The sequence below is a fragment of the Coturnix japonica genome, chromosome 1 (assembly GCF_001577835.2).
Source record: "Coturnix japonica isolate 7356 chromosome 1, Coturnix japonica 2.1, whole genome shotgun sequence".
Taxonomy (NCBI): domain Eukaryota; kingdom Metazoa; phylum Chordata; class Aves; order Galliformes; family Phasianidae; genus Coturnix; species Coturnix japonica.
In genome coordinates, this window is record NC_029516.1 from 140,169,837 (window position 1) to 140,191,960 (window position 22,124).

A 22,124-nucleotide genomic window follows, 5' to 3' on the forward strand; every position below is an offset into this window, starting at 1 on the left:
CCGTTAACGGAGCGGCGGGGGGTAACGCGCTGCCCCGCGCCCGCCACAACACGGGGAGCAGCTTCAGCCGGCCGCGCATGCGCGGGTGAGGCGGAGCCGAGCGACGCCATCACCACGGCGACCCAGCAGCCGCTCCGCTTCCCGCCCTGCGCCGCGGGACACCCTGGGTGGAGGAGGCCGCGCCGCTGCCATGCTGACATCGCGGACCTTCCTGAAGCGGACGCGGGCGGGTGCCGTGGTGAAGGTGGTACGCGAGCATTACCTGCGCGACGATATCCCCTGCGGCGTAGAGTTCTGCCCGCTCTGCCCGATCCGGCCCGGTCAACCCCTCGGGCTCGAGGCGCGGCCTAGTGGCGCCGCCAGCAGCCTCTGCCGTGGGCCGCACTACCTGCTGCCCGACACCAACCTCCTCCTGCACCAGGTAAACGCCTCACGGCCACGGTACAGTGCGCGCCTGTGGGGACGGCCCTGGGGCTTAGGCTGCTCTCAGCGCCGCGCTGGGCCTTTCTGCTGTTGTCTGCCTGATCCCACGGCTAAGATTTGTTTGCTTGTAGCCTCAGTGAGGCGCTTTCAGCATCAGCCAGACCGGCCTAGTTTAGGCCGTTGGGCCCATGTGCGATTTCACGAGTGTAGGACGAACTGTTCTTTGTAGTCCGTCATCGGAACAAACTGAGGGGTGGAGGGATTAAGAGCAGCCCTACTGAAAAGGACCTGTGGGTCCTGGTGAAGGGGAAGCTGGATATGAGCCAGCAGTGTGCCCTCGCAGCCCAGAAAGCCAATCGTATCCTGGGCTGTATCAAAAGGAGCGTGGCCAGCAGGTTGAGGGAGGTGATCCTGCCGCTCTACTCCGTGCTGGTGAGGTCTCACCTGGAGTACTGCGTCCAGATGTGGAGTCCTCAGTACAGGAGAGACATGGACCTGTTGGAGCGCATCCAGAGAAGGGCCACAAAAATGATCCATGGAATGGAATGCTTCTCCTATGAAGTCAGACTGAGAGAAGTGGGGCTGTTCAGCTTAGAAAAGGGAAGTTTGTGAGATGAGCTGGTAGCAGGCTTTGAGTATTTAAATTTTACTGTGTCCAGTTCTGGGCTCCCCAGTACAAAAAAGACAGGGATCTCTTGGAAAGAGTCCAGCAGAGTGCCACTAAGATGGTGAAGGGCCTGGAGCATCTCCCCTATGAGGAAAGACTAAGCGAACTGGGTCTGTTTAGCCTTGAGAAAAGAAGGCTGAGAGGGGACCTGATCCAGGTTTATAAATACCTGAGGCATGGGGGCCATAGTGGTGAGGCTGGTCTCTTTTCAGTAGTGCATGGGGGCAGGACTAGGGGTAATGGGATGAAACTTCAGCATAGGAAGTTCCACACAAATGTGTGCAAGAACTTCTTATGGTGAGAGTGACGGAGCACTGGAACTGGCTGCCCAGGGAGGTGGTGGAGTCTCCTTCTCTGGAGATATTCAAGACCCGACTGGGACCGATTGCGACGTGGTGTAAGGAACCTGCTTTAGCAGGGGGGTTGGACTCGATGATCTCTAGAGGTCCCTTCCAACCCCTACAATTCTGTGATTCTGTGAAAGGGAGTTACAGGAAAGAAGGGGACAGACTTTAGCAGGGCCTCTAGTGATCTAGTGACAGGACAAGGGGAAATGGTTTTGAGCTTAAAGAGGGCAGATTTAGGTTGAATGCAAGGAGATCTTTTCACACTGAGGATGATGAGGCACTGGAACAGGTTACCTAGTGATGTGCCCTGTCCCTGGAGACTTTCACAGCAAGGCTGAATCAAGCCCTGGGCAACCTGGTCTAGCTGCATGTGTCCCTGTTCATTACAGGGGAGTTGGACTGGAAGTAGGACAAGATGTAATGGCCTTAAGATGCAGCAGAGGAGGTTTGGGTTGAATGTTAGGAATTTTTTTTTTTCTCAGAAAGAGTAGCAATGCATTGGAATAGGTTGTCCAGGGAAGCTGGTGGTTTCACCATCCCTGGAGCACAACACTGGCATTTTAGCAGTTACCGATATGAAAAGTTCTAAGTAAGGATTTTCTTCCCACATCAAGTCAGTAGATATTTTCATGCTATTATCTGTGGACTTGATGGGATCTGTTGGCAAAATTCCTGTGTTATAGAACACTCAGATAATTTGCAGGTTACGCTGTTAGGAGCCAGAACAGTGAAGATATGGTGGCTGTGGTGACAGGAGGAATAGGTTTTTAGCCAGCTACAAATAGCAGCAGTCAGTAAGATTGGGTCTGGTAATTCTGCATGTATGTAGAAATGTACTGAATTTCTTTCTCTGTTGACATGATTCTAAATCTCGTAAATAATCTAAGTATCTACTGCAGAGAAGCTTGATTTGGCATTGCTTTAAATTATTTCAGCCATGCCCTTCAGTACTTTGTTGTTTTCTGGAGATAGGTTTGCAGATTTGCTTATTAGAAGCTCAAAAGTGAAGCATGCATCTTTTTTCTCTTGACAGGAGCATGGGAGCATGGGGTTTTTGGACATGGCTCTGCACTATGGCTGTCAGGAGCAGAGAAAAGAGCAGTGCTGTATTTAAAAGAAAAAAGACTCAAAAAGTTCAGTGGTTGAACAGGTGAAGAGCAGCTAACAGAATTTAAATCAGTTTGAATCTGGGGAATTTAAAACTGCAATACAACAGTGGGATTTGTTTTGGAGAGCTTAAGCCTACATTTGCACAGGCAAGTCCATATTAGCTTTGTAATAGCGGTCAGGTACTACTTCATGGTTTACTCACACAGGCATACGGTGGGCAGCACTGTTTACAAAGATTATAATTTACGAGAACTAAGTTCTTGTGACTACAGTTTTTAGTGTAGACCTGGCTTTAAATTTGGTTGGAGTCCTGCAAATATGTGGGTTGCATTTCATAGGAGTCAGAATGAGAGAGTTGATCTCTTTTTCACTTAAGCAAAACTGAGGTCACCAAGAGATTGGAAAATCCAATCTAAACTTTCTGCCTATGGGAGAAAGGTGCAGCATAATATACTCTTCAGATTCCCAGCAGTGAGAGGAAAAGGTCCTGATAGTGCTTCATTATTGATAGAAGTTTTTGCGTATTAAACAAGCAAATATTTCAATTCCTGTTACTGGGTAAAAAAACACCACAATTCTGACTCATTTCCATTTTGTTCCTCAGATTGATATTCTTGAAGACCCTGTTATTAAGAATGTCATTGTGCTGCAGACAGTTTTACAAGAGGTCAGGAGTCGGAGTGCACCAGTGTACAAACGAATTAGAGACGTGATTGGAAACCCTGAAAAACACTTCTATTCCTTCACCAATGAACATCATCGGTACGGCTTGGAATAGGGTATAACGTTGTACTGAAGATTGGTAAAAGAACTGCTATATGTGAATTAGGCACATAAAATGAGACTGATGTGCACAATTGATGCGTATACATCTAAGAAATCCTGCTGGGGAATAACTGGACGTTACAGGAGCTTTCTCATTTTATAGTTGGTATTAGCACACGTATCTTCTGTAAAGGTGATTAAAATACTGAGTGAACTTGTCAGGCAAGACCTTCAACCTAAGCAGTGGAATTGCACTTATTCATTTTACACGTATTTCAATGCTTTATTACTACTGCCAGTTCAATCCATAGAACTGAAAAAATCAATTAGTTAGTGGCAAAAAGAAAAATGGAGATGGCACATTAATTTGCCTTTATGTTTACTCACAGGTAGTTTCTGCTACAGCAGCGTCAAGGCTCTAGCAGTGCTTGTCTTGAACGCTGTTCTGTTCAGTCCTCAGTAAGGAGGTCATGTAAGAAATTGCCACTTCCTAGTTAGTTTTTTTGATCCTGTCTCCTGAGCCTTCAGTGGTCTTTGGTGTTTTAAAAATTGGTACAGCAGTATTTCTTTTGTCCTTACAGTGTTAAATGTTTGTCTGAAAACAGCAGTAGTTGTAGATGTTTGGACTTCTTGATTTTTCTAGTTTGCTTTGCTTTGCTAACCTTCCCTCTTCCGTCTCCCTCTTTTCTTTTTTTTTTTTTTTTTTTTTTTTTTTTAAATATTAGAGAAACATACATAGAGCAAGAGCAAGGAGAAAGCTCTAATGACCGCAATGACAGAGCCATTCGGGTAGCAGTAAAATGGTACAGTGAACACTTGAAGAAAATACAGAATGAGGAGAATGAGGATATCCAAGTTGTCTTTCTTACAAACGACAGGAATAATAAGGAGAAAGCCCTCGAGGAGGGGATAACTGCTTATACGTGTAAGTTCAGCAGCATGGATATTTAATTTATTGCTCAGGTATAAAATCTCAAGTGTCTTTATGCCTAAATTCTCTACCTCTCTTGCATAAATATTTGTGTGTGCTTTTGTAGGTGAGGAGTATATTAAAAGCTTGATAGATAATCCTGATCTTGTAGATCGTCTTGCTTGCGTATCTGATGAAGGGGTATGTCTTTATTCTCTTTTGGTTTATTTATTTTATAAAATGATTTTGCAGTCTGTTATTGGATGCCATATGTCAGGCTACTAGCATCAGTTCAGAAAAAAGACTCCGGTCTTTATTACCATTTTGACACTAAAACTTTTTGATAACTGAAAAGAATATTGCAGCTATTTTAAGTGCTGCTTATATGTCTTTTGGAAGGTATTGTTTAGTTCTTTGTAAAAAGCCAATTGCTAAGATGGGAAGCTTAACGATTGATTGAAGGAAGCGTATAAATATTGCAAATAACTGAACTGAAATTAAAAGTTTCAAAAGTTTCTGTTGCAAACCACCTAGGTCTTTGTTTTGTGTCTGTTACTTAAAAGTTTATTTGTCAAAAATATTTTTTTTTTAATGAAAAGATTTTATTTATTCATAAGTTGATAGAATTGTGTGCTGCAGCTCAAAGATAGGTTACTTCATCATCATAGAGCTATAGTAGAATGGGTTGGAGGCCTATTTGGTTCTCCCCCCATGCTGTGGGCAAGGTTGCCACCCCCTAGAATGGGTGGCATGCCCCATAAGACTGACATAGCTGAAAGCTAATGCCATTAAAGTAATGGGAAGATTAATTCCATTGATGATCAGAGGACTGGAGGACCTCTCCCAAGAAGAAAGGTTGAGGGAACTGGGCTTATTTAACTTAGAGAAGAGAAGGCTTTGGAGAGACCTCATTGTGGCCTTCCAGTACTTGAGGGGAACATATAGACAGGAGGGGGAATGGCTGTTTACATGGGTGGATAGTAATATGACAAGGGGCAATGGTTTTAAACTGAGACAGGGGAGGTTTAGGTTAGATATTAGGAGGAAATTTTTCACCCATAGGGTGGTGACGCACTGGAACAGGTTGTACAAGGAGGTTGTGGATGCCCCATCCCTGGAGACATTCAGGGCCAGGCTGGATATGGCTCTGGGCAGCCTGGTCCGGTGGTTGGTGACCCTACACATAGCAAGGGGATTAAAACTGGATGATCACTGTGGTTCTTTTCAACCCAGGCCATTCTGTGATTCTATGATCATAGTTATTGTAATGGATTGGAATGGGACATGTGAAAGTGGGAGGCTGAGCTGATATTTTCAGCAGTTATCTGCAGTTCTTTCAACTTTGACTGGTAGCTGCTTACCGTGTATGCTCTGTAGTACTATACTGATGTTTTCTCCAAGTCTATGTTTAGTCAATATATAAAAACAAAAAAATGTCGGTATCACTTTTGTAGTAACCTCTTAAGTCAGTGCAGGCAAGCAGAAATAGAAACAGAGGTGTTCTCAATGTTGTCACATTTTTATACTTTTTGTGCTTCATTAGAAAAACTACTGCTTAATGGTAATTTTTCATTCTTGTGCATATATGTTCCTATATGTAGTTATACTTTTGGAGTTTGCTAGCTTGAGTTTCATGTTCCTGAACTCAGTTTTGGAGTAATTATGAATGTAAAAGACTTTATTTATTTATTTATTTATTTCCCTTAAAGAAAGAAATAGAAAGTGGCAAAATAATTTTCCCAGAACACGTTCCTCTTAGCAAATTGCAGCAAGGAATAAAATCTGGCATCTACCTCCAAGGAACCTACAGAGCAAGCAGAGATAATTATCTTGAAGCTACTGTTTGGGTTCATGGAGATGGTGAAGAAAACAAAGAGGTGGGTGTTTTCACACTGAATTTTATTTGGTCATTGCTGAAGATGATTATGTAATTATTTCACAGTGAGAAGTGGTATTAAAAGGTGGTATTAATTTTTTCTCTTTATTTTTCTGATGTGGGTTTTTTGCTTTGTTTGGTTTTGTGGATATAGATCACTTAAATAGTGAGGATGCCCTTAAAAAAAAACGAACTGTTGAAAGGCATAATGTATTCTTTGAAAAAGTACATAATAGTCTAAAATGGAATCTTTGACTTTAAACGCTGTCATATTCAAGTCAATTGAAGAAGTATTTTCTTCAATTATTCTGAAGTATGTGATGAAAAAGTAATAAACTTGTAGGAGGATTTTCAGAAAAACTGTGATGAGCCCATGTTGGGGCTCTCTTGCATTACTTGCCCTGATGTTTTTAGGCTGTTGCCCTTTGAGCACTTTACCTTGGTTTCTGCCTACTGGATTTTGAACCTACAGCTGGTACAACTGGATGCATACTGTTTCCAAATGGCAGCAGATGACTCTTCACTCCGTATTTCTGGTGGCTGCTGACAGTTATTCCTTGGCTTTCAGATTATTGTTTTCCTGTTTCACAGCAGTATGTGGAAGGCTCTTAGCCTGCAAAAACAGAAGAATTGTCTGACTTGAAGAAGAAAAAGAATAGGAAAGAAAGTGGTTTTACAGGGGCTATCAGAATTTCGAAATAATATCATCAGTACCAAAAGAAACTTAGAGGAAGAAATGTGTCACAAACATAGAGCGCGGGTGCCTGTTGTACTTGTGACATATTGTTCTGAGTCATTTGTTGCTACTGTTACAAACATTTGTATTTCCATTTTGTTTTCTAAAAATCCAGATTATTATACAGGGTCTTAAGCATTTAAACCGAGCAGTTCATGAAGATATTGTAGCTGTGGAGTTGCTGGCAAAAGATGAATGGGTGGCACCATCCTCAGTGGTCTTGCAAGATGATGGCCAGAATGAAGATGACGTTGAAACGGAAGAAGAGAAAGAAAACATTGTATGAAATACAATTATTTTTTCTTAATGATTTCTGTCTTTATTAAGAGAAAAATGTTGCTGGGTGGTAGCCAAGTAATAATGCCACACTGTATTCTGATATGCAGATATACTGGTTGTCTTTTAATGGCAACATGTACATTTGCAACCAGTTATAAAATAGTTCTTATCTACTTGGAGTAATTCTGCTTAATGTATATGCAGAAATGTATGTACACCCTGTCCAGTAAATATTTGTATTTCCTTAAAAAAATATAATCTTCCCACTGAATTCTGTGGGAATACATTTTAATTAATGTGTTCAGAATTGCTGGAGAATTTTTCAAGCAGCCATAAAAAGGCTTCTTAAAAATGAAAATAATAGGTTGGGGAAAAAATGGAGATAGTTGGGGAATGAGCTGTAGTACAGGATTGCATTTCTTTAAGTTTTTTCTGTTCTTTGTTCTAAAAGTACGTCCATGAGAAAAGTTGACAAAGTAGTCATGGTACAAATACTAAGGAGCCCAGGGAGGCATGATTCCATTGATGACGTCATAACAGAGTTCATGGCATTGTGATACATAACCTACTACCAGAGCAAGAGTTGAGATGGGTGCTGAGCTTAAACAGTTCTGTGGTCTTAAACCTTTGTGGTTTGTTTGATTTTTTTTTGTTTTTTTTTTTGTCTCAGTTGAAGGTATCTGTTGACAAGAACATGTTGAGACCTACAGGAAAAGTAGTGGGTATTATAAAGCGAAACTGGCGACCATTTTGTGGCATGCTTTCCAAGTCACAAATTAAAGAGGTAAGGTAATAAAGCTATTGTAAGGGTAGGGTCAAAAAAAGAAAGTAGAAATAATCTGTTCCTTTTTCTGTCTGTTAATAGGCAAGGCGACATTTGTTTACACCATCTGATCGCAGGATTCCTCGTATTCGAATAGAAACAAGACAAGCAGATAAATTGGAAGGACAAAGAATAATTGTTGCTATTGATGGTTGGCCTAGGAATTCTAGGTATCCCAATGTAAGTTTTAGTACTTTGTTCTTAACGTCTATCTATCTGGCTTTTAATTTTCAGACTGAAAGGTTAATGGAGTTGTTTTGAGTAATGTGTAAACCTCAGCTTTTAGCCATCTTGGCAAAACAAACTGCTGTTTACATGAAAGGCTTACATGAAGAGCAGATTTATCTGTGTGAGTAGTGAATGTGGTTTGCACCCAAACAAAAGTTAGCTCTATATTTTTTTTTGGGGGGGCAGGAGGGAAGTATTTTCATTTTCTCTTTCACATGGATAGTACATGTTTTACATTTGGAAGGAAGAATATGATGTTTAGGGCTCACGGTTGCAGCCATATGCTTAGGACATTTCTATGGAATAAATGGATGCTGTATGCTAAAAAGAGATGAAGATAGAACTTTTAAAAGTTCTCCAAAGATGAAACAATATCACAGGAATAGAATCGTGGAGTCCTTAGAGTTGGAAGGGACCTTTAAAGGTCATCTAGTCCAATTCTCCTGCATTGAACAGGGATACCATTCCTTGGATCATTTTTGTGGCTCTATACAGAATACACTTTCTTGAAACATCATCGTATGTGCCAGCTATTCCAATAATAAAATAGAAATTGAATTTATGCTAGCTAAATTGTTAAATAAACCAAGACAGCTGCTTGCAGTTATAAGTTTGCTGCTATTGTGATGTTAGGCATCTTGAGTTTACGCTACATTACAATTGCACTAAAGTCAGTTAGATTGAGTCAATTAGAGGAGGAAAAAAAAACATTTAAAGTATTCCTTTTAGGTTCATTTCACATATTTACTTTTGAACAAATAGTATTGCTTGATGTTCGTGTGTGTGTGTGTGTGCACACATATGTATGTGTTTATATCATAGAATCATAGAAGATCACCAAGGTTGGAAAAGACCTCCAAGATCATTCTGTCCAATGATGCACCTATCGCCCATATTTCCCCACTAAACCGAGTGTTTCAGTGCAACATAGGAATGTTTCTTGAGCACCTCCAGGGATGGTGACTCCACCACCTACCTCCCTGGGCAGCCTGTTTCAGTGCTATATATGTATATACTTACATATAAGTGTGCATGTTATTTCTCAGGGTCATTTTGTGAAGAATTTGGGAAGTGCTGGAGATAAGGAGACTGAGACGGAAGTTCTTCTCCTTGAACACGATGTCCCTCATCAACCTTTCTCTCAGAATGTCCTCAGTTTCCTACCAAAAATGCCATGGAGCATTACAGAAAAGGTAATAGCTATAAAAATATAGCAGTAATTATTATGCCTGCTTGAAATTACAATAATCTTGAATATTCTAGTGCACCAAAAATGAAGGGAAAAAGTTTCCTAAAATTCAGGTTGGTCTGAATATTTAGTCTCATTTTCTGTGGAAAGATCTTCACAAGACTTTGAATTTAGGCTAAAACTGTGTTTGTTAGAGGTAGGTAGATTAAAAACAAAACAAAGGGAAAACACACCAGAAACCACCACAATGTGGAATTCATTTGAAATTTTTGTAGTTATTTAACAAAGGAGGAAGATTACAAATCATATAATGTTTAAAAATCAGTGTTTCTATTTCTCAAAAGATAGGTTTGTAACTAAATGTAGTAGCCTATGCATCATGACCAAAATATGTTAATGTATCCCAGTACTATCCAGTACAGTAAGCAGAGGAAGGAAAATTACTAATTGCAGAATTGCTTGTTTTTTTAATTTTTAATTGCTGTTAATGAATTTCAGATTCTCCACAGTGTCATAAATGTAGGAAGTGGCTGGTTTAGAATGTAAAGAAAACTCTGTATATCAGCTGTTTTTCTTTAGGGGTGGATTTTTTCATTTGTTTGGTTTTGGGGAATGATCTCTTTTTGTTTGATCATCTCATGTATTTTCACTTCTTTGGAGTAGTCTAGTTTTATTATTTATTATATAGTTGTTTCTTTTGAGCTTAGAAACTGATGGATGTGTTCTTACTTAACCAACTTTTACATGGCCCATCTGTCTAGTCTAAGATACCAATCTAAGTAAAATCTTTATGTAGCCATTGCATAACAAGTAAATACCACCTGAGTGCTCAATTCCTTTAAACTGTGAAGGCATATAAGTCATAGCTAAGGTTGATTGTAGTCATTCTTATCCTAAACTATTTAGCTGGACATCATAGTCATAATTTCACTTAAAAATTCTTGATTTTTAATCCTGTCCTGTCCTTTTAGTCCTGTTAATTTTGAGATGGTGGGAAGAGTATGGTTTTATTCTCTGTTTCCTATTGTTTGCTCTATAACAAAGGTTCAGTAGTTATCAATACCTTGGTTTTGTTATCACTACAGTCTCAGTGTATCTTTTTTCTCTTTTAAATAACATTGCAAATTGTGTACTTGAAAATGCTCTTTAAATATTTGATTACTTTGGAAGGTCTTGCACAAAGTGCTTTCTGAACTTCTTTTTATTTATCCTTCAGTGTGGATGTTCTTTACAACTTTTTTTATATATATATATATATATTTTTAATTTCAGGATATGAAACATAGGGAGGACTTGAGGCATCTGCATGTTTGTAGCGTTGATCCTCCTGGCTGTACGGATATTGATGATGCATTACATTGTAGAGAATTAGAAAATGGAAACCTGGAGGTGGGTTAGGTTTTTGTTATCTGGTTTGTGTTTTAAATCAGTAGTGATAATATTAATTGATTCAAGCAAACTCTAGGTGTGCTGGGAAGGAAATTGTCTGCACTGCTGTGTCTGATTTGGCACATTTTCTATGTTAATTTGTAATTGTAATAGCAGAGAATGCCAAAATAAAAAGTCTAGCAAATAGAGAAAAGCAAGAAACCCATTTTGCAGTGGACATTAAAGAAAATGAAAGAGGCATGAAGAGCTGAACTGGTCATGAATGCAGTTTTCCACTAAATGTACACGTGGCTTTATTGTTCATAATTGCTGCAGCTTTTCATTTTTTGTAGTGCTTTTAACTCTTCCTACTTGTGTAAATATGGAAGTTACTGGAAGGAATAGAAAAAGGGCAAATTGGGTTTTAAATAAAAACTTGATAAAGTTTCTTTTATGTTGAGAGCTGTTTGCTGCATAAGATGTATAATGTGACGCTTCCTGGGTTTTGTTATTTATTTTAAGGTTGGTGTGCATATTGCAGATGTCAGTCATTTTATTCGTCCGGGAAACGCTTTAGATGAGGAATCGGCAAAAAGAGGAACAACTGTATATCTGTGTGAAAAGGTATATGGAAAGGTTTTTGTGCAATTAATGGAATAGCTTTTTCATTGCTTTCCTTTTTTGCATACTTCTATCAAAATGACTGTTCTTTCTATTGCTGTGCTCAGCAAGGCTTTTTAAAAATCAGTTATTTATTTAGAGAATATTCCTTTCAACTCCGATTTGAAACAAGAAATAACATGAGAACGTGAGTCCAGACAGCTGTTTAATACAGACCTTGAAGTTGTAAAGTAGATTATTGCTGCCTGTGATCTGTATTTATAACACATTTGTTTATTATAGCTTCTCACAGGTCACAATTTAACCTCAGAAATAACTACTGCTAAAACAATAGATAATAAAAAAAGTAGGTTTTGGAATGAATTTCCAGACTGGATGTGGCTCTGGGCAGCCTGGGCTGGTGGTTGACAACCCTGCACAAAGCAGGGGGATTTGAATCGAGTTGATCTTTGTGGTCCTTTTCAGCCCAGGCCATTTTGTGATTTCTTCTGAAGTAGCTTACGTGTTGTTTCACAAATTGTAGCTTTTTTAGCTGTGGGGGGGCAAAATTATTATTTCCAAGCTTTCAATGTACTAAAAAAATCACACTATGAAGAAATTATGACTAATGATGCATTTTATCCTTTATTTTGCAGAGGATTGATATGGTTCCAGAACTGCTTAGCTCCAATTTATGCTCCTTAAGATCTAATGTGGACAGGTATATGCAAATGATCTGTATTTTGATCCTGACAAGCAACTCCAGATGTGCATGCATGGATTTTAACAGATTTCTCCCAATTCTCCTTCTTATAGGCTTGCATTTTCATGTATATGGGAGATGAACCAAAAGGCCGACATTCTAAAAACCAGATTTACAAAGAGTATTATTAATTCCAAGGTTAGTTGGATGAAGAAAGAACACTTCTTAGAACAGATTTTTTTTATACTGAAGTTTTCCTGTTTCTGTTACTGATGTACTTTCTTGAAGTTAGAAAATGAAGCTTGAATCCTAAAGTGAAGGAAATGTTTTCATCCTTCCCTGTTCTTCTAAACATTTAATGCTGCATTCTTGTTTTGTACAGTTAGTTTATGGTATTCCGTTTAAAAAATATAAATGCATTGATACATATTGGATATAGTGTCATCTAGTTAAGGTCAGTGGAGTAGGTAGGTATTACATCAGCATTTAAAAAAAATATTGTACATGTTTACTTTTTCTTGGAGTTTTGCATAGATCTGTTCTGTCTGTTACTCTTTGAGAATGACATTCATAGCGGTGCTGAACATAAAGTTTTGTATTATTGTGAATAAGCTTTGACAAAAAAAAAAAAACAACTGTTTTTTTTTTTTCCTGAGAGATAAGTGTGCTTTTCAGTATTATGATGTCTCATTGTGTTTTCCTCTAAGGCTTCTCTCACGTATGCTGAAGCACAGATGAGAATTGATTCAGCAGCTTTGAATGATGATATTACTGTCAGCCTACGTGGACTAAACAAATTAGCAAAAATTCTGAAGAAGAAAAGAATTGATAATGGGTAAACAGTGTAGTGATGCTGTTATTTTTTCCTTTTTTAATCATTTTTTTGCTGTTGAACTACATGAAGATGCTCTATATCCCTTTTTCCAGTTCACATCTTTCAAAAAAGAAGTGTTTTGCTATTTTGATTTGCATTAAAAAGCTATCTTTGTTCTCTAAGTAATACAAAACATGGGTTATCCTTTGCAAAATTGATCAACGTTGATGCTATGCAAGTAACCAGAAGTAGCACTTTAAATCTGAAACTGTAGGAGTTAATTGCGTTATATATCAGCATTGCAGTTTCTACTATTTTCGATGTTAATTCCTTTTTCTTCTCTTTGTTTTAATTCCTGTTTCCTTACAAAGCAAACTGTTGTACACAGGCCTGCAACTCTGCTGCTGTTTCTCCTTTACAGTAATATCACTTAACTGTCTTACAGAGCTTTGACACTTTCTTCACCAGAAGTTCGTTTTCACATGGATAGTGAAACTCATGATCCTATCGATCTGCAAACTAAGGAACTTAAGTAAGCTCCATTGTTTACCTCAGTTACTTAAATATACCTATTGTTCCATCCCTGTCCCAAATTAAATAACAGCTTTTTGTGTACAGAGTTTATGCAGTAGTTCAAGTCAGTAATCCTAGAAAAGATGGCTCTTCTGTATTTTACTACAGTGTTTATGAAGTTTAAACTGTGTTTCATACATGAGCTTAAGTCTTTGCTACTGATATAATGGAGCACTAGGTTACAGGCCCTCCACATTTCTCTGACATCTCTGTGAATCTTTCCTGCTAACAGAGGAAGAGAAAGTAGAGTTAGGAGGCATGGATTACTGAAACTTTAACCACAACATGGTAATCGTTGCAGAGATGCAGAGTGACACTGACAGTCTTACTGAGGAATTTTTTAAATGGTGCTACTGATTCAGTTTCTTTGTCTAGATGGAATCTATCCTACTGCTAACTATTTCTGTGCTAAAATCTGCATGCAGGTCTTACAGTTGTGTATACTGTAATGACTTCATGGTATGCAACATAGTGCTTTCAGGCTTTGTATGCATGCTTGAGAATGCTTAAGCATTCTTATATGCTTAAGAATAAGAAATCTGTTGGTCTTTCCAGAGATAGCATTGCCATTTTAAAGAGTATTTTTCTTTGGATTTGATAATTTAGAATATTTTGTTTGTTTGTTTTTTATTTTGCCCTGCTATTTGAAGTTTACTAAGTACATTTTGGCATGCTTTTAGTCTTAAAAATGTTTGCCTGTTTTGTACCATAGGCACGTTAAAAGAAAGTTATGGATAACTAGATAGTGTTATAGAATATTGTTAGGATGGTGCATTGTTTCCTTATTAGGCACACAAAGCAAGTTTCTAATTTAACATTCTTCTGACTGTACAAAATATCTTCTGTTGACAGAGAAACAAATTCCATGGTTGAAGAGTTCATGTTGCTTGCCAATGTCTCTGTAGCACAAAAAATTTATGATGAGTTCCCAGAGTTTGCTTTGCTCCGGAAGCATCCTGCTCCTCCTCCATCGAATTACGACATCCTTGTGAAGGCAGCGAAGTCCAAGGCAGGTTTTTACTATTCTCACAAATTAATTATAGAAAATGGTGCTTTCTGTCTGTCTGGCTGCTTATCCAAGAGTGGCAATTGGAAGTCCGTGTCTTGAAAACATATAGATTTGCTTTTTACCTGCTGGTACCTACAGGAAGGTGTCTGTACCTTCAGATGAAAAGAACAATTATGAGCTTTAAAAAAGAAAAAACAAGTAAGAGATTTATGTAACACTGTCACCTTATTGTCTACAATTCAGAATCTATGAGGTAGGGAATTTGTTATGGTTACTAAGAGTGATGTGGATTCAGCTGTGGTATCTGCTTATAACCTGTTTCATTTTGTTTTGTTTTCTGCTTTCTTCAGAATTTGGAAATAAAGACAGACTCTGCAAAGGCACTAGCAGAATCATTAGACAAAGCTGAATCACCTGATTTCCCATACCTAAATACACTGTTGAGAATTTTGACCACTCGCTGCATGATGCAAGCGGTGTATTTCTGTTCTGGAATGGATAGTGATTTTCATCACTATGGTTTAGCTTCACCTATTTATACTCACTTTACCTCACCTATTAGAAGGTAATTCCTTTAATTTTACAGTATTTTCAGAGGACAGAAGAAGTGATTTATTTGTTAAGATTTATTTGTATTGGAGACTGTGTTTCTATTCAGCTTAAAAGTTGAACTGGAAAAATAGTGTCTTTACATAATTATTATACAAACCAACTTTATTTAGCTTTAAGTAAGTCAAGCAGAGAGTAAGGCAGTGTTTGGCCATTCATCAGGTGGAAGCTGTTTTGTAAATGCATTATTTCATATTTTACACATAAAAATATTGTTAATATGAGTTTTGTTCGTTTTGAAATTTAGGGTGATGTCTCTCTTGTGTGGGTAATCTCTGTAATTTCTTGGAGTTCCAGTAGTAAATTCTGGTCGTTAAAAGATATGTTAAAAAAAATTCTGACTGAAGTTCTCATAAAAGCTGTGTACCAGGAGCATCATGTGATTGTGTTTTGCAGGTTAAGGGCACTAAAACTAGTTTTCCTAGTTCATGAGAAAGGGAAGAGGAAGGGGCTTAAGCTGGTGTGCTTAAACATCGTTCTGGAGTTCAAAGTTAAAGTTTTATTTCTTCTTTGTAAGTGTTGAGCAGTACCAGCGGCACTGGTAGAATGTAGTAAAGAATTCCTTAGATTAAAAAGAAAACAGCGTAGTTCATAGTATAGTAAAGATATACTCTGCAGCGTATATTTGATCAGCAAAGAGAGTGTGATTTTCTAATTAATATAGGGAGTTAGCAAAGAATTCTTGAGCTGTAAGAGCAAAATGTTAGTCAGAAACTTGATAAAAATGTTTTGACTCATCACTGATCTTTTCTGCAGGTATGCAGACATTATAGTGCATCGTCTTTTGGCCGTAGCCATAGGAGCAGACAGAACCTATCCAGAACTTATGGATAAACATAAACTGGCAGATCTGTGTAAGAATCTCAATTACCGGCATAAAATGGCTCAATATGCACAAAGAGCATCTGTTGCTTTCCACACACAGGTAAATACTAATGAGATGTGAGCATGATCTGTGGAGGATTTGTGTTGCCCTGAAAGGGAGGAAACGCTGAGCAGTAACAGACAGGTTGTGCTTTGGTGAGCAGTAGTAAGTCTGCAGGAATTGTTATGAAAAAGTGCAGTTTCTCTAAGGAAAAGCTTCAGCATAACATTCCTGGTACTGAAAAGCTTAGAGATGCATTTCTAGAAGATGCTTTTAACTATTTAAATAGGTTGTTGTTCATTTGTAATCTACACTTTTTGGGGGGTGTACGTATTTGCATATTTTTAATAAATATACATTCAATATATTTAATGAATATACTGAATGGCAAGTATAATTATTTGAATGAACATTTTAAATGTGATGTGTAACAGTAAGCATAGATTTCTATTTGCTTGAGTATTTTACTCTTCTTATTATATTTTTAATCCAGAAGAGAATATGCTAACAACTTTTTTCTTCTATCTTCTTTTACAGCTGTTCTTCAAAACTAAGGGAGTGGTGAATGAAGATGCATATATATTATTCATAAGAAGAAATGCAGTTGTGGTTTTGATTCCAAAGTATGGGTTAGAAGGGACAGTCTTCTTTGAAGAAAAAGATAAGCCAATGCCCAAACTTCATTACAACAGTGAGGTGTGTTTTTTAAGGTTTATTCTTAGTTGCCTTTATTTTTTTATGAGGTACATGAGCAAAATGACTAAAAATCTACTCTAGTTATGTTAGAAGGGTAGTAGAGCCTTTTCTGATGTCAGGTTTATTAATCTGCAGTAGTTGTTGTGGTCTTCTGTAAATTTAAGCAAAAAGGTTCTGACACCAGAATGGGTTTCTGCAATAGACAGTAATTAGTGACCCAAAAATACCACACAGTTGTCTACCTGCACCCTAACTCTGGACATTCAGGATTTAACACATAAGAACTACATCTCAAAATAATTCTTTGTATAAAGATGAAAGACAATATGAACAATATTTATACAAAATTGGAACTTACAGGTACCATCACTCACCGTGGAAGGCACAATACTATGTTTATTTGACAAAGTCAAAGTGAACATTACGTTAGATGCTTCCAACATTCAACATCAGAAAATTCGGATGGAATTGGTAGAACCAAAGGTAAGACAAGATTTATGGTTTTAGTAATCCTAAGGTCAGGAAACAGTAGAATTGAAATACAACCTAAAAGTAAAAAAACAAACAAACCAAAAAACCTTCTAAAACAAACCAAAAATCAGTCAGCAAACTATAGTGATTTGCTTCTTATCTATTCTCATTAAAACACAGATCTGCTTTTATTGTGTGTTGGAAAGCATGAAGGGTTCTAAATGAAATTTCCTTTCTTGGCCAATTAGGAATAATACCGTAAGAAGGATGATGATGATTTGCTGAAATGGTATATCTTAAGTTTCATGGTTTTGTAATCAAATTGCTCTGAAATTCTGCCAGAACTCAGTAGGATCTTCTTTTAGCTCCAGTAAATTACTATGCAACTCTGATAGGTTCCTCAAAAGGAAGCTGTAATTACTGGTTCTTTAATGAACATAGAGTACGTAAATGGCAGTGCTTTCTTACCACAACTTCAACAATATAAAAGTCTCTCGCAAAAATATTGAAAGAACTGTGATATTTGAATAAGTTTTTGTCTGCTTTTAAAGACTGTTTCTACTCTTTTGGTAAACAGTTTGTTGCAGTAATAGTATAGAGTATAGAAAATGAGCATAAAGTCATATAGGGGAAGAAAGGTGAAAACAAAGAAAGCATTTTTATACATGTATGTTTGGTTTTGCAGAGTAACTCCTAGTGCTTTATTTGGGAGGGATGCTGCTACTTGCTTAGTGTTTAAGCTCTGATAGCTATGTGATGTTAAACACTTTGTTAGATGATTAGTATTGTATTTTCTCATGAGAATAGTGTAGTTGTAGAAGGTAAATGTACTGCCAGAATACCAAAAGTTAAAATGCAGTTTTCTGATTTGTCTTTTTTTACTGTAGATACTTGCAAGTGGTGTTCCTGCACATTTATCTACAGAGACAAGCAGCAACAATGAACCAGAAAAAAAGAAAAAGAAGCTACAACAGTAGTAAGGTCAGCTAGTTAATAAAGATAGACATGAATTATTTTTATTTACTTATTTTTCCCTATGGGCAAAATAATAGGAACATCCTGTTTACTTTTAAATACATTTTTTAATAATTTGTGAAACACATCTTTTTCTTTTTTTACTATTTGTATGTGTGCAAGAAGATAAGTTTTAAATCCGAATATGTCTGTACTTTTATTGTATGGATGAAAGTAAATACTTCTCCAAAGTAACAACATTCATGGTATTTTTTATGTGGCATTATGTTCTTTGTCATATCAAAAATGTAGATATCACTGAAAAGAGCACATTATGAAATTGGGGTACATAAATATTTAAATTTCTTTTACTGGTACTGGAAGCTTGAAAGGATCACTTTACAAAGTTAAGTGGAACACATTCTTTGCTTTACAGTCGCTGTTACCAGATCATGATTTTTATTAGCAAGAAAAACACTCTTCCAACTGTTTCTTCTAAGTCAGCCTTCCCTATACAGTAATGCTGAGGTCCAGTGGACTGCTGCTAATGAAGGGGTAATATCCAGTGTTAAAATGGAGGAGGGAAAAAAACCCAAACACAATAGTAAAATCCACAGCGTTTTACTGGTAACTCATTTCTGTATCTACCCTTGTTCACACAGTTGCTATCAATTATTTGTCATATACACAATATACTGCTTCAATCCTGATTCATCCAAGGAAGATGATGAAAAGTATATTCCATTTAGAAGACAATAAGAACATCTGTATCAAAAACTGACATTAGGAATTCACTTCATAGATCAAAGCAAGCAAGCTTGAGAACCATAACATATGGCAACTCTACCCTTCTGCAAATAAGCACCAGAAAAGCCTACAATGACTGTCTTGAGCTGCCTGTAAATTGTCAATCTGCAATGAACAGCCTCCATTCAGTTATGTTCATTAAAAAAGAAGACCCTATCTGTAGGTGTGAGGTAGGTTTTCGTGGTAACAAAACCAGTTTTAGCCATACACATCGCCACAGTTTCTGTGGAGTGTTTTGTTGACTGTGAGACTCTCTAGCCCAAATATAGCCGAGGTGGTGTCTTTTGGTCTTTGCCCTGCGCAATCTGCAGTCCTGCCTGAGTTGCTACTGTTATGATTGCTGACGCAACTTCAGTCACCATCACCTCTCTTGGTGCAACGACCAGGATATTGTCCATATAGAGGTATATGCAAACATTGGAAAATACCCTTAGCAACATCCCCCTCCCTAATACAATGCACAAACATTCATAGACTTTTTACAGTCCCTCCTTGTTATGGTTTTGTAATTTGGTTGGTGTTGGTATTCCACATCAGAACATCATGCGGAATAATGGGAGTTAAGGGGACAAGTTTTTTCTGTGGACTGCCTTAAATGGGCATGTGGGGAGCGGCACCGGAGGGGAAGTCGGGAAGGGGACGGGGTTTCTGGCCCGGCTCCCTGCGAGGAGACAGCGCGGTCGGAGCTTCCCGCCTTCCACAGCTCATCGGTGAGATTGGGGACTTGGTATTCTCTTTGTTGAAACTCTCTTGTTGGGTTATTAAACTGCCATTCGTTCTCAGATCACTTTTCTCCTTAATTTTATTTTTTTTAGACCCAATCGCAATCTCCCTTCCCTTCCCCTCTCCCGAAGCGCACGTGGTCAGGCTGCGCCGCGCCGCACCACGCTGTTAGAGAAGGGAGGCACTTTTGTTCCTGCTCCCCTGGGTTTGTTCCCACTGTCCCGGAGTGAGCTCTAGAGGGAACTCCGTGACACTCCTTTTTCTTTAAACTTACTTATTTTGTTCATTGAATCTTTGGAGTGCTTGCTGGCTTAACGCATATATCTCCCTGTCATTGTCATCCTGTTCTATGGTCTCATATTTAGTGCGTATTAACATTAAATGAGCTGCTTCTAATCGATTCTTTATGATTGTGACCACCCGATGAGATGGATTGTTCAGTCTTAGCCATGTCCTCATCTACAGCAATGTGCAGAGCTGTGAACTCTTGGCTCTGCCTAACTAATGATGCTATTCCTGTACCAGCTCCTGCACCTCCCAAAATCATTAAGGTAAAGGTGACAATCATAATAGGTTCCCTTTTTGCCAAATGGTACTCAGCCACTGTGTGGTGAGTGTCCATGTAATCCACAGTGTGGTATAGAATCCTTGGTATAATCATTACCTGTACAAAAAATATCATGTGACACATTAAGCAGTTTTAAAGATAAACAAAGAGTAACACCTAGTAATGAACACACCCATCTAGTATTATTGGCAGGGATTAACCATTTATGTGAATATAAATCCTTTTCTGTGGCATTACATAAGTCACTTTTCCCTTTTGGAACAGTCCCCACACATCTACCCTTCCCGGATACCTGGGTTAAAGTTATTCCTATCTCTTGTCCCCAATTACATTGAGAAGGACTACTTTCATTTGAATACGTTGGGCTTTCCGGATCCCCTATTGCCTCATAATAAGGAGGCTTTATGCTTACACATAACCAGCAACGTTTGGTTACATTGGGGTTAGTCCGGTTCAGTACCTGGAAACTGGAACTTATGACTTTCAAGTACTGTTTCACTATTTTTTGTAGTATTTATAGGGGACGGCTCTGTTGTCCCGCCAGGAGCCAATGTTTCCTTGCTACCGTGACTGGTCCCAAGTACCCCCAGGATTTCGGATTCTTGAATTGTGTCTTCTAATGTCACTTTGGTTGGGCCGAGACGCTGAAAGGACACTTCTCAGTATTTCCTTTGCCTTTATTTGTATGACCCTCCCCGGTCAGTCCCAGGCTCCCAGTATCTTACACCCCATATTTTCTCTTTTTATAAACGGGGACCTCAAATGGTTCCCCTTTTGCCCGATCACCTGTACTTTTTCTGCAGAGGCTTTACATCCTAAGGGCAGTGTTTGGACTGTCGATCTTTCTGCTCCTGAATCTACTAGAAACTCTACCTCCTCAGCTTGGGGACCAATTTTCAATTTTATCAAGGGCTCCTGTTGTTTCTGGGTCCCCAATATATAGAGCCCCTGACACCCCTTCTCTCTCCTGACGGCACGGCACGGGACGGCGCGCCGAGGGGAAACCCGGCACCCGCCAGCCGGCCCCGGCGCCCCTCGGGGGGAGCGTCCGCCGCCACCTCGCCCTCCTCCCGGGGCCCGGGGTTTCCCTCTGTAACCCGGCGCCCGGCGGCAGCTGCGCCCGGGAGGAAACGCGCGGCTCGGACCGCCCCGCCCGCGCGGGACCCAAGCCGCCCGGCGACCGAAGGACCGGACCGGCGGCGGACCGGCGCAGCGGGGGAGAGCTCGGGGGGAGGGAGAAGGGAAGGTCGTAGCGAGGGGGCAGGTCGGTGCTTCCGGCCCCCGGCACAACGACACCCTCCCCGCCGACCCCCCCTCCTTCCCGACACCGCACCCCGCGGCCGCGCTCCGCGCCCTCGTCCGGCTTCTGATCATCGGCCCCTGACCCTGACTAGAATCCTCGTCTGATTGCCCCGGGGATGGAGACACGTCGGGCCCCCTGGCAGACGGGGCCGTGGGTTCAGGTGGGGTTATGTAGGGCGGTGGTGACACTGGGACTTCTAAATCCCTTCTCCTCCCGCCCTCCTTTTTCTTTTAGGTGATATAAATGCCTCCTCGGCTCTGAGGCTATCCAGAGGTGGGCATATATAAGTGTGCCCCGGTGGCGCAGTGGTTAAGGACACCGCCTTGCAACACTGGGGCCCGGAGTTCCAATCCCCCCTGTGGCGCAAGTGGTAGAAGTGCTGCTCTGCTACACGGAGGCTCCAATCCCGGGGGCTGGACTCGATGATCTCTAAGGTCCCTTCCAACCCGCACGAGACTATGATACTATGATGATGATGATACTCACTTTCCTCTGAACTAAAAGACTCCTTAGCATTTACACAGAGGATAAGGGCCTGACATACCCAGTCCTTAGAGGAGCCAAAAAGGGGCCAACATACACTCTCCCCTTTTATGGCCTTATTGCCCCATACTTCTACACAATAATCGCGGGATGTGGGAACCGCACTACCGACGGGTCCGCACTCGCTTCGCCCGCAATTGGACGTCTCAGTCGTTGTGCCCCGGG

At 39.6% G+C, this 22,124-nt stretch overlaps 1 protein-coding gene across 1 annotated transcript; it reads left to right on the plus strand.

The window, feature by feature from the left end:
• The first annotated feature begins 162 nt into the window (after window positions 1-162).
• DIS3 (DIS3 homolog, exosome endoribonuclease and 3'-5' exoribonuclease) lies at window positions 163-18,275 on the plus strand. Its single transcript, XM_015851648.2, has 21 exons — window positions 163-421; window positions 3,152-3,309; window positions 4,038-4,237; window positions 4,350-4,423; window positions 5,932-6,099; window positions 6,950-7,114; window positions 7,784-7,897; window positions 7,979-8,116; window positions 9,211-9,357; window positions 10,626-10,742; window positions 11,244-11,345; window positions 11,978-12,042; window positions 12,138-12,222; window positions 12,732-12,859; window positions 13,284-13,370; window positions 14,264-14,420; window positions 14,771-14,985; window positions 15,786-15,954; window positions 16,432-16,590; window positions 16,951-17,073; window positions 17,949-18,275. Exons 1-21 carry the CDS (start codon window positions 191-193, stop codon window positions 18,036-18,038), a joined length of 2,892 nt encoding a protein of 963 aa, XP_015707134.1. The 5' UTR covers window positions 163-190; the 3' UTR covers window positions 18,039-18,275.
• The last annotated feature ends 3,849 nt before the right edge of the window (window positions 18,276-22,124 follow it).